The 13308-nt window shown below is 49.5% G+C and overlaps 2 protein-coding genes across 4 annotated transcripts in view; one reads left to right on the top strand and one right to left on the bottom strand.

Moving 5' to 3' along the window:
* The window catches only part of Slc39a11 (solute carrier family 39 member 11), a 405882-nt gene that overhangs the window by 371381 nt on the left and 21193 nt on the right, over positions 1-13308 (bottom strand). The gene's annotated exons all lie outside the window — the stretch shown is intronic.
* Positions 2928-9599, top strand: Sstr2 (somatostatin receptor 2). The gene is made up of 2 exons (XM_021175798.2): positions 2928-3339; positions 7814-9599. The coding sequence occupies exon 2, from the start codon at positions 7904-7906 to the stop codon at positions 9011-9013; it is 1110 nt and encodes a 369-aa protein (XP_021031457.1). The 5' UTR covers positions 2928-3339; positions 7814-7903; the 3' UTR covers positions 9014-9599.

The following is a 13308-nucleotide window of genomic DNA, read 5'->3' on the forward strand; positions in this document are numbered from 1 at the left end:
CAGAGGCAGAGGCAGAGGCAGAGGCAGAGGCAGAGGCAGAGGCAGAGGCAGAGGCAGAGGCAGAGGCAGAGGCAGAGGCAGAGGCAGAGGCAGAGGCAGGAGTCGAGGATCATCACATGTTTGAGGCCAGCCTGAACTACACAGTGAGTTCCAAAGCACCCCACATTTGACATGCTGCAGCTTAGGGGGCCTTGCTCTTTCTCTGTCCATAGAAATGTCACATGTGCAGACGACAGACCCTGTGCCAGTTGCCTGGTCTGCCATCCAACACCACCAATCAGTCCATTTCTCCTATGCCTCACCCCTAAACCGCTTCCACCATAAGCTAAACTGTAACATTTGCTTCCACCAAATGGACAGCAGAGGAACAATTGCTCTCCATTTAGTTGATAAAGCCTCTAAGCGACCAGACAGAATGACCTACTTGAGAGTTCCCGGTCCGTTGTCTGCTGAACTCCCAGGCCATTACCGTTCTTCATTTCCTGCCACCTAGCGTCCCTCTGGTAAGTGCAAAAATGAAGAGGTGTTTGTTTCATTGGCTTAAAGATACCAAGCAAGGGGCTGGAGGGATGGCTCAGTGGTTAAGAGCACTGACTGCTCTTCCAGAGATCCTGAATTCAATTCCCAGCAAACAAGCAGCTCTCAACCATCTGTAATGGGATTGGATGCCCTCTTCTGGTGTGTCTGAAGACAGCTGCAGTGTACTCACATACATAAAAATAAATAAATAAATCTTAAAAAAAAAAAGATGCCAAGCAAGCCAGTGAGGAGGTTATCTCTTTTGCAACCCGTGTTATTTTTCTGGTTCAAGGTCTCCTTACTTAGTTACTAAAGGAGCTGTTGAGGAAGGACCGGCCTGCGGCAGATTGCTGGGTGGGTGTCAAAAGGGCAGGGTATTGTCAAACCAGGAATGGGAACTCAAACCTGGAGGCTGGAGGGGCCGTACAGCGAAGCCAAAGGTGATCTCAGAGCTCTATGGAGGCATTCACAGGTGGGGGGAGGGGAGAGAGGCACACAACCGGACCGGACAAAATCAATAATTGTTCTAGATGACCTTTCCTGCTGTCAAGGTCAAAGTGTTCAGATCTCACGGGGCCCAGCTGCAAAAGAGATAGGCATGCCCTGGTTTCATCTATCCATTGGGGCTGAGCCTGGCAGACCTGACTCTGAGAGGGCTGGGGGAAGACTTCCCAAGTGCACGGAGGGTGGATTTTATTGTGTGTGCTCAGCATGTTAAGAGCATACAGAAATGATCCCCACGTTGTTTGGGAAAGGATTATTTAGCTGATAAGAGCAGCCTGCTTTTTTGCTGGTGGTGTTGATATGGAACCAAAAGTACAGAAACCAAAAAAACCTGTACACTGCCCCCTGGGGGTCACCTTGTGTATGAGAGAAGGAACCACTGAGAACCAGGGGTTCCTGTTTTTGAATGAGTTATTTTGCTAGACAATACACAAACTGTGCAGCAACAGGTGAAGAACTTTTACAAGGTCACATGAAGAGATCCGAACTCAGAATGGACACTTCCTGGCTCTTCATTCTTCTCTGTTCCTGGAAGAGTTTTTAACTAGAGGGGGCAATCGGCATTGTAACAACTGTGTCTCTGGGAGGAGGAGGCCGGAGCTCACTCAGGGCCTTTTCTTTCCCCCAGGGCCACTCCCCTCGTTCTGAGAGCTGCACTATTCAGCCCTTCAACCCTGCCCATAAAAAACTAAAGACGCTGGGTGAGGTGGCGCCCGCCTTTAATCACAGCACTCGGGAGGCAGAGGCAGGCGGATTTCTGAGTTCGAGGCCAGCCTGGTCTACAGAGTGAGTGCCAGGACAGCCAGGGCTACACAAGAGAAACCCTGTCTCAAAAAACCAAAAAAAAAAAAAAAACTAAAGACAAGCTAACCCACACAACACTAGGACCTGACAACCACTACTTCAATCTCCGTCAAGTCCACAGAGTCCACACATCTCATAGAGATGGTACCACTCTGACTTACAAGAATTCCGGGCTGCTTTTACCTGCTGCCTGGCTCCCTGTCAAAACTCACCACACACACACACACACAACTTCTGGATTTATGCTTTTCCCAGATGAACCCTCAAGCAGATCAAAAACAGGATGGTTGCATCAGGACCCACAGAGAAAGCTAATCAGGGTTTGTTTTCTGATTTTCCATGTTCTAGAAACCACCCGGGTGCACTCGCTGTCTCTGCCTCTCTCTCTCTCTCTCTCTCTCTCTCTCTCTCTCTCTCTCTCTCAGGAAGGGTTAAGAGGTGAAGGAAGGGAGGCTACAGGATTGATTATGACTTATTAAACTATTGGAACATCGGCTGAATCATCACAGTCAAAAAATAAATAGCTGCAACTTGATGCGACACATCTCCCACTTCTTGCGAGTCCCTCCTTGCTCCCGCAGAGCGCCACAGCGCGCGTAGGCGGAACGGTTGGGCTGGGGCTGGGTCAGACCAGCAAGCAGTGACTGACAATTAAAGCTAGAGGAGACTGCATGGCCCGGGGCCTCCAGTTGGGAAAGCGGTGGAGCCCGCGGAGCCTGCTGGCTGCGGGAACTGAAGCCAGGTGCCCCGCGCACGCACACCTGCAGGCGCCTGCACGGGAGACCCGCTTGCTGCTGTCACCCCTTTTTCCTCTGCCCTTAGCCTGACTCTGCAACCTGTGCCCTGTTCCCGGGACTGGACCGTGGTAGGCACGGCTTTGCAAACTTGAGAAGACGTCTTAAAGGTCCCGGAGCTAGTCTAGGTCACCCAAGTCGCCACACCAGCTGCCTGGAATTTGTTGGGTAAAACCGGACCGAGTCTCTGAAATCGGAAAGAAAGCCACGCGCGCCCTCATAGGGAGGAGTCCTCATTGGAGACACTGACATCGCTTCACCATCCAACTGCATCAAGGTCTGCTGTCTTATCCTGGGCCACCCGCAGGTTTTCTCCACTCTGCTCACCGGGTCCAACAGGACCCGGCAGGCGGAGCCAAGCTGCCGTGACGTCACGGGCGGGGGCGTGGGGAAGTGTGCCCAGGGGCTGCCACCCGCCCGGGCCACTGCTAGCGGCGCAGCCAGCGGCGCGCTCGCGAGGCCACCGGCGCCTGGAGCACCAGTCCGCGGCTGGACGTCAATGATCTACAGGCCAGGCTAGCTCTCTCGGGGCCCGGGCAAGCTCTCTCAGACGCCAGAAGGGCCAGCAGGAGCCAGCCAAGGAAGCTGGGAGCCCGGGAGCCACTGCTGAGCACCAAACACCCGCTAAGCCTGCTGTGCTCCTGGACGCCCAGCTGGGTAAAGGACAGCTTCTGGGTGCTAGAGAACACAGGGAAGCGAGTGCTCGAGGAAAAGCAAGGTGAGGGGTGCCTGTGTGCATATGCGTGTGTCACCGTGAGATGGAGGGAGGGACAAGCACACTTTGGGCACTTGCATGCATCTGTTCTGGGGATAGACCGCCGATCCCGGCGACCTGCACGTTGGTCCCGGCGCGCAAATTCTCTGCTTTTGTGCCTTTGGAGGTGACAGGTGGATGAAAGATGCATATCGTGGTGTCTGAGGTGGAAAGGTAGTGTGTTCCGGGACGGATTTGTTCTCAAAGCCAATGCCCAAGTACGGTGGCGTGTGTCCTGCGAGTCCGATGGGGACAACTTGTTTCCTAGCCACCTGCGAAACAGCCCTGGTCCGAGGAAAGCAAGACCAGCTAAAGGAGAAGGGACATGCCAAGTGCCACCACAGGGTCCACACTCTGAGACCTAAGTTAGGGAGGGACAGGTGATGGGGACGCCACCGAAAAAGAAGGAAAGCAGATTCTTCAGGGCTCTTTATCGCCCGATGGGGAAGCAGCCCAGATTCGTCTGCGGTCAGGTCCCCCCCCCCCTCCTCCCACACACACACACACCCGCCGCCCTCAGGCAGAGAATCTGTCTAGATTGGAGAGAACCAGCTACTGAATGGTCAGGTCCCCAAGCGACTGTCAGCGCTCCTAGCTGCCCCTGGCACCTCAGTCCCCTCTGCGTTTCGAAGCTGGACATTGCAGGCACCGCAATCCACTCTCCCCTAGTCTGCCTAGAAACGGTAAAGATCCCTTAGGGAACACGTTGCTTCCAGGGTCAGCGAGTTATGACCTTAAATATTTTTCTCACACTAACTCCGTCGTCCTGAGCCTCGCTTATCCACCTTCGCCCCAATGGCGAGGGGCGGCACTCTGGTGGGCTACACAGGGCTACTGCAAGTGCCTAGTCAAGTTCCAACCTCAGATTCTTGGAGGTGTGTGTGTGTGTGTGTGTGTGTGTGTGTGTGTAGGCGTCTGGCAGGCTTGGAGGTGGGGAGGTCTTGAGGGCTCACAACAGAAAGATGTTGGAAGGAAACTAAACCCCCCTCTCCCTCCTCTAGTTGCGGAGCAGTCTGTGGGAAGGAAAGAGGGGGTTCCTGAGTGGAAACCCTTCTTTCCATCGGAGCCAGGGGAAGCCACCCACCAAGCCACAGGCCAGTATTTAACAGCAAAGCAGAGAACCTGACTTCCCAGTGCATTTAATTTAAGCACAATTCAACAAGTATCGCCCGGTGGCGTTTGCAATTCACTTGCAGTGAGATGATCGGAAAAGGAAAAGACGCCACTTGGAGGTCTTGAGCTTGTTACATAGGGTGCCTAGGTTCTAAGCTCATGTCTTCCTCAGACATGGGGTTCCCAGCATATGACCTCCACCCACCTTCCCAGACTTCCCTCCCCAAAGTGGAGATGTGTCTCAGCCCATTTCAGAGAAAGGTGACACCCCCCTCCACGCCCCTCCCTTGACCCCCGCCATTCATTCTGGTTCTGCACAGTGAGGGCTGAAGAACCACATCCCGCCTTGTCCCACCTCTGTCTTCCTCTTTCCCCTCCTCTTCCTCCTCCTCCCCCTCCCCCTCCCCCACTCCTCCTCCTTTGGGTTTTAGACAGGGATTCTACAGCCCAGGGGAGGTCTTCAGTCCTAGTTAGACATTGAAGTACCCTCTCACTGTCCATAGATGGTATGAGTTCATGCTTACTGTGAGGTCTCACTGTAGGGAGCCTGAATAGGATTCTGGGTCTATAGAATTAAGTCACTGACAAGATGGGAAGGGGGTAGGGGGAAGACAGGGGAAATAACCCAAGTTAATCTGGGGATACTAAAAGAAGTTTCTTTATGGCTTCTGGTTGTAATGGCTGCCTGCTTCTGCTTGCTCACCCAATGTAGACACAATGCCATGGGTCCCCAAAATGCAAATGCAAAAACCCCAGACCTCACTGACCAAGCATGTGCTTAGGAAAGTACTGCAGAAAGAAAAGCCAGGCCATCACTTGACCCTGAGAACGAATCAGAGACAGAGGTGGGCAAGAATCAATCGCACCTGCCTGTTGCTTGCTACATCTTTAACGTCCCTGCAGCCTCGACCAGTGTTAGGCAATCACTTGGAGAAGCCCTCTGCTTCAATGAAACGTGTTCAGGCACGTGAACTAGAGATGCTGGACACTTCGGCCCTTGACCAGTTCTTCTCTCCCTGGCTGGACCTCCTGCCCTGAACGCTTACCTAACTCTTCCTACACACAAGACCCAGCCCCTAACTTCCTGAGAAGCCCCCTGGGAAGGGCTGTGTCCTGACGCTCACATCCTTTATTCATAGGCTCATCTCCACGCAATTCACATGTCATGTGACTTGGTGCTCTTTTCCCCCCATTGAAGTATTAGCTGCTGGAGGTGCCCAGCACAGACAGTGACACACACACACATTTTATAACTGTGATAGATAGCTTAATTGTGGGTTGACCTGGTGCTTCACATCTTAAGCCAAGCCAACAGAATTCTCATTATTTTCTCAGCATGGAGGTCACTCGAGCCAGTGGCTTCCAACTAAGGCCTAAGGTACCAGCCACCAGCTTCGACCCACTGAGCATCAGCTGGGACATGATGAAAGTCACAGAAGACTTGGGGCCAGCTGGTTCTCGTCCAAGTGCTCACTCCACCAAGCACTTTAACTCTCTAAGCCTCAGTTTCCACTGAGGGAGGACAGCATTCTCACCTCCTGGGGAAGGGGACAATGGGTGTGAATAGACTCCATCAGGTTTTATTTATTTATTTATTTATTTATTTATTTATTTATTTATTGTATGTGAGTACACCATTGTTCTCTTCAGACACACCAGAAGAGGGCACCGGATCCCATTACAAATGGTTGTGAGCCACCATGTGGTTGCTGGGAATTGAACTCAGGACCTCTAAAAGAGTAGTCAGAGCTCTTAACCATCTCTCCAGCCCAAGAAACACTTTAATTCTTGATGAATAAATAAATAAATAAATAAATAAATAAATAAAAGCATCTTTGACATTCATGAAAAGCCTACATCCCTCCCCTAGTTCCCTGGGGTTTTTTGTCCTAAGTCAGAGAACTGCAGGCAAAAGGAGAGAGCTCTCTTTAGGAGAGAGCCTTCCCAAGCAGAGATGGAGTGGAGAATGGAGAACATTGATGTTACAAAATCAGAACCAGGAGGAGGAGGAGGAGAAGAGAAAGAGGGGGAAAAGAAGAAGGAGGAAGAGGAGAGGGCCTAAAGCATCATTTAAAAAAAAAAAAGCCAGACTCTTACTTTTAATATTGAAGACTATAACTTGATTCACTGTGTAGGCAGGCTTCAATAAATTAGAGATAATGAGACAGTAGAGGGGGGAGGTAACGGTTCTGATTATAAGCCTGCACAATGCTAGGATTTGCACATACTTTCTCTTGTTTAACCTTCATGACACCCCTGTGTTGACAAAGGAGAAAGGAGAGTTACAGCAGTTAAGGGCTGGGCATGGGGTCACGTGGGGCTCAACTCTGGAGCCAAAGTTTGTTCTCCCTTTAACTTCTTGAGTTTCCCCACCATGGGGGAGGGGTCTCTGATGATGGCAGACATCAAGCCAGCATAGAGTTGTTCTTGGGGTCCCCAAATGCTGGTGTCAGACTCCTCCAGGGACAGGGGCTGAAACCCTCCAAGATCTGCCTTTTTCCAGTCTGGATCAGTCAATTCCTTAGGGGTCAAAGTCTATGTGTTTGAAGCCATAGCCGTCTGCCACATGTGCGTCATCTAGGATGATGGTTTAACTCAAACCCTTCCCCCACCATTGAAAAAAGACCTCAAAAAGTCTTCAGGCTAACAGGTGGGCTGGCAGCTAGACAGAAAAAAAAAAAAAAGAAAACTTGCTTTTCAATTGAAAAATGCATAGAAGGGGAACAAGGGATGGTAGCTCACTGTAACTCCAAACAGCAGAGGCCCAGGCATGGGAGGGCTATGCATGAAAGTCAGCTAAGGCTACATAGTGAACTCCAGGCTAGCTCAGCTCAAGGAAGAAGGAGGAGGGGAAAGGGAGAGAGGGAGAGAGGGGAGGAGGAGGAGGAAGAGGAGAAGGAGGAAGAAGGGATGTAGGAGGAAAAGAAAAGAAGGAAGGAGGGAGGGAGAGTGGGAGATGGCTCCGTCAATAAAGCACCTGACTTGGAAGCAACAAGACCTGAGTTCAACCTCCAGAACCACATAAAACTGCCGGTATATTTGATGCATATCTGTAATCACAGCAGTGGGGGAGGCAGACACAGGTGGATCTCTGCAGCTCGCTGAACAGCTAGCCCAAGCTACATGGTGAAAAGTCATGACTCAAAAAAAGGGTGGGGCTATCAGACCTATGTAAACACACACACACCATGCAGCAGCACACATGAATACATGAAAAAAAGAGAAATTGGGGGGCATGGAATGGGAAAATAAGAAGATGAACAAGAAACAGAGGGAGCCTAAGTAGCCTGGGACTGACGGTTACTTTTTCTGCTTCTTTTCCCAGATGTCACAGTAGACTCTTGGCCCCCAGAGCCGTGTGAGGCGAGAGGAAGATCTCTAGGCTGCTTGGTTCTAAACAGAGTGGAAAGCAGCCATGGAGATGAGCTCTGAGCAGTTGAATGGGAGCCAAGTATGGGTGTCCTCTCCATTTGACCTCAACGGCTCACTGGGGCCAAGCAATGGCTCCAACCAGACCGAGCCATACTACGACATGACAAGCAACGCTGTCCTCACATTCATCTACTTCGTGGTGTGTGTCGTCGGGCTGTGTGGCAACACGCTGGTCATTTACGTCATCCTCCGCTACGCCAAGATGAAGACCATCACCAACATCTACATCCTCAACCTGGCCATTGCAGATGAACTCTTCATGCTAGGGCTGCCCTTCTTGGCCATGCAGGTGGCGCTAGTCCACTGGCCTTTTGGCAAGGCCATCTGCCGGGTGGTCATGACCGTAGATGGTATCAATCAGTTCACCAGTATCTTCTGCTTGACGGTCATGAGCATCGACCGATACCTGGCCGTGGTGCACCCCATTAAGTCAGCCAAATGGAGGCGACCCCGGACAGCCAAGATGATCAATGTGGCTGTGTGGTGTGTGTCTCTGCTCGTCATTTTGCCCATCATGATATACGCCGGCCTCCGGAGCAACCAGTGGGGCAGGAGCAGCTGTACCATCAACTGGCCAGGCGAATCCGGGGCGTGGTACACAGGTTTCATTATCTACGCCTTCATCCTGGGGTTCCTGGTGCCCCTGACCATCATTTGTCTCTGCTACCTGTTCATCATCATCAAGGTGAAGTCCTCTGGAATCCGAGTGGGATCATCCAAGAGGAAAAAGTCAGAGAAAAAGGTGACCCGCATGGTGTCCATTGTAGTGGCTGTCTTCATCTTCTGCTGGCTCCCCTTCTACATCTTCAACGTCTCTTCCGTGTCTGTGGCCATCAGTCCCACCCCAGCCCTGAAAGGCATGTTTGACTTTGTGGTGATCCTCACCTACGCCAACAGCTGCGCCAACCCCATCCTGTACGCCTTCTTGTCTGACAACTTCAAGAAGAGCTTCCAGAATGTTCTTTGCTTGGTCAAGGTGAGTGGTACGGAGGATGGGGAGAGGAGCGACAGTAAGCAGGACAAATCCCGGCTGAATGAGACCACGGAGACCCAGAGGACCCTCCTCAATGGAGACCTCCAAACCAGTATCTGAACAACCCAGGAATGCAACATGCACACACACTAGCCAAGCCCTGACTCCCGTCAGTGCGTCTCCCATTCCCTGGCTTCCCGCCTCCCCTATCCATCACACCCGGCTTCTAGAACAGAGCTGTGTTCTACACGCGCCCCGTTCAGAGAACAGGATTTGAGTCTGGCTTGTCCGAAAGTATACCCCTCTGGTCACGTCTCCCCTAAAGTGAACATTTTCGTGCAGGCAGACAATTCACAGTCCGGAGCAGAAGACATCATTGCCTGGGTGTGACCTGGTGGAAAACAGCTGCCCAGCAGAAACCGGAAAAACCAAAACTAAATCAAAGTCCTGTGTGTATGTGTGCTAACATGTTACGTAAATCTTGTGATCTGATATTTACATTTGTATATCCCCCTCCCCAGTCACACAAACATGTCCCGTGTTTGTAAGCCCAAGTAGCTAGTTCGTGTGCGTCTAGTATAGGTGGACAGTTACCACAACGCTGACCCTGAAGAAAAGGACTTGCCACGTCAAAGTCAGTTTAATCGAAGCTTCCAGCATCTCTCTTGCATGGGCCATCCCCAGACATGGGAGGAGCATGAGCAGTATGTTCATAGAATAATATAATCATATGTTCATAGAATAATATAATAATATGTTTTTGTAAAAAAAATTTGAAAGTAAGGTGGTTTTGTATTCTTTATCCTAGAGGGCCCCTGTGCTATATACGGTCCTAGCCTCACAGGCGCTGCGCCTGCACCGGGAAGGATATTTCATCAATTTCAAACACGTTAAGTTGGAGTAAGAAGAGACAGTGAGAATATTCTGTGAGAGTCAGAATGTAAACTTGGGTTTGCCTCTCAGATACGATCAGTTATTCATTTACCCAAAAGGACTTTAAGGGTTGTGGCCATTGAGCATGCCATTTATCAGGACAAAGCCTGCTTTGAGATCAGATTATAGTTTTCTCTCCTCAAATTCCTTTAGCTTCGGAAACCATTGGGGATGGGAGGGGTCAGGAGCCTGAGAGGCAAAAACCAGACTATGATTCCCACGGGGAAACAATTTTCTCCTCAACACATACATGTGCCTGTGTGAGTTCATACACACATACACACACACACACACACATAAATAATAATGAAAAGAAAAAAAGAAGTAGAATTATACCTTTAAGGGCAACCATGAAGTTGTCTTGTTTTTAATGCCAGATAGGATTTCTTAATGAAAGAAAACAGAACTGTAATTCCACAACTCCTTAAAGGTGTTTTGGGTTGGCTTGTCCTTGGTTGGTTTGTTCTTGGGGACAGGTGGTTGTTGTTTCTTCCTGTCTTATGTGTATGCAGTGGGTGTGTGTGTTTATGCCTCTGTGTGCGTGTGTGTGTGTGTGTGTGTGTGCGCGCGTGTGCATGTACTTATGTGTGTGCAGGCTGGAGGCTGATACTGCTACCTCCCTCTGTCATGATTAACTTTATTGAGACAGGGTCTCTTGCTGAACACGAAGCCTTCTGGTCAGTGAGCCAGCTTGCCTTGAGGATCCCATCTCCACCACTCAAGCTCTGGTTTTATAAATGGTTGGCCATGCCCAGATGAGTTTTATGTGCTCTGGGGATCCAGATTCATGCCCTCGCATTTGGGCAGCAAATGTGTGCTATCCAAATAAGCCATCTCCCCAGCTCTCAGAGGTATTTTTATGTATTTATTATTAACGGGTGGGGGGTTGGCACACTTGCCATGGCACATGTGTGGATGGATGTCTGAACAACTTTATGGGGCTGATCCCTCCCTTCCACCTTTAGGTGGGTTGTGGGGACCAAATTCAAGTCACCAGGCTTTGCTCAGCAAGCGCCTTCACCTGTAAAGTCATCTCCCCAGCTCTCAAATACGATCTCTAGGGCTGGAGAGATGGCTCAGCAGTTAAGAGCACTGACCGATCTCCCAGAGGTCATGAGTTCAAATCCTAGCAGCTACATGGTGGCTCACAACTGTAATGAGATCTGGCGGCCTCTTCTGGGGTATCTGAAGATAGCTACAGTGAACTTATGTATAATAAATAACTAGGCCAGAGCAAAGGGGGCTGGAGCAAGTCGGGGGAAAAATATGATCTTTAAAGAATTTTATACAAAGGTGTGCATTATGAAATTCACAGAAGTGAAGACTCAAGAACAGTGCTTATGAAACAATTAAGGCCAGCTATGTGTGGTAGTGCACGCCTTTAATCCCAGCACTCGGGAGGCAGGGGCAGGCAGAGTTCAAGGCCAGCCTAGTCTACAAATTGAGTTCCAAGACAGCCAGGGCTATACAGAGAAACCCGGTCTCGAAAACCCCAAAAAAAGGCCAGCTAAAGGAGTATACAGGTAAAGGGATATACAGGTGTGTGCAAGGGTAAAGGCTGGGCGCCCCACCCTTCCGAGGGACCGCTGTGTCACAACCTTCCTCAGCTGTACATGCATGAGGTGTCATACAGGTAATGTAATGCTTGGGTATGCTAAATAGGCTGTTCATTATTCATTAGATATGCTAATTAAGCGGTTCCTCACACCACGGGTGATATTTCCCTATTTGTGTACAAGAGACAAGAAACGATTCAGCCCTCAGCCCCTTGGTTGACCACAGCTCTAGGATATGAAGAAATACAAGGGCAGGTATGTGGATGGTGCTACCCACTCCAGGTTCACAGTACGCATGACACTTAGCATCCCGCATGTAGACTTCAGCTGTATTTTAACATGCCCTTTCTTCTTCTGGCTCCATAAGCAAGGGTTATTGAGTGGTCAGAGTGGCTGACTGCCCTACCCATGGCTAGCTTGCCTTACTGGGCTGTGTTAATCTCTGACTATGTCAATACCACCTGGCTCCCAAAACTACTTGCTATTGCTTAGAAAGATACGTTCAGTGGGATTTATGATAGGCAAATAAAGCCACCCAAAAGTAAAAGTGTAACCGTAAACCAAGACTACAGGAACAGTTGTTGCAAAAAAAAGAAGGAGAAGAAGAGGAAGAGGAAGAGGAAGAGGAAGAGGAAGAGGAAGAAGAAGAAGAAGAAGAAGAAGAAGAAGAAGAAGAAGAAGAAGAAGAAGAAGAAGAAGAAGAAGAAGAAGAAGACAAGTGCATTCAGAAAAATCCCAGACTATTACCAAAGGCAAAGTTAGTTAGCCTCAGGCTGGCTTCTTGGCAGCCATAACAAATAGGGAGTCACTGCTTCCTTTTCTTTTTGATACAGATGGGGGGGGGGGGAATTGGACAGAAGCGCTACAGATTCACCTTCACCATTGCCACAATTGGAAATATTCGTCTTTGAAAAAATAAATGCCTCCCCCACACACACATAGGAAATGGCTCTAAGAAACCCAGAATGGTAGCAATCATTTCGGGAAGACAGGTCCGAGTAACGCTATAGTGCTCCTGTCCCCATAGCTTGAGAAATTGCCTCCAACAAGGCTTTGATCCAAAGAAGCCACCAATAACCCCAAGACGGAATGTCTAGGCTGTGTCTGGGGTTACTCAGCAACAGGATGGTCATTTGAAGGCAGAAAAAAAGAGGACTTTAATATCAGTGATACAGGACTCGGAGGTAATCTCACAAATTTGAAAACCTATGTTCAATCGCCTGAATCCATACAAAAATGTCAAGTGCAAGCCATGGGCTTGTGATTCTAGCAACGGCGAGCTGGGAGGTAGAGAGACATGGACCCTTGGAAGCTCACTGATCAACTAGCCTGTCCTACATGGTGAAGATCCAGGCCAATGAGACCCTGTCTCAAACAAAGAATAGATGAGCCTAGTGTTCAACACTCAAGGCTGACACACACCACACCACACCACACCACACACACACACACACACCCTGCCAACACATAGCATGCATATACATGAACACACACAACCCATACACAAACACACACAAGATTAATAAATCATCCAGATAAGCCACCAGGTTTTGTGATATGAAAATTTATGTTTCACCTGCTAGTCCACCTATATTTATAATTTAATTAAATTTTTTAAAAAGTGTTATTTTATTTTATACATATGAATGTTTTGCTTGCATGCATGGCTGTGTACCGTGTACATGCCTGGTGCCTGTGGGAGCCAGAAAAGGGCATTGGATGTCCTGGTGTGGGAGTTACAGATAGTTGTAACCTTGTGAATACTAGGAATCAAACCTGGGTCCTCTATAAGAACAGCCAGTGGGCTGGAGAGATAGCTCAGAGGTTAAGAGCACTGACTGCTCTTCCAAAGGTCCTGAGTTCAAATCCCAGCAACCACATGGTGGTTCACAACCACCTGTAATGAGATCTGATGCCCTCTTCTGG

Source organism: Mus caroli, chromosome 11 (assembly GCF_900094665.2).
Source record: "Mus caroli chromosome 11, CAROLI_EIJ_v1.1, whole genome shotgun sequence".
NCBI classification, from domain to species: Eukaryota; Metazoa; Chordata; class Mammalia; order Rodentia; family Muridae; genus Mus; species Mus caroli.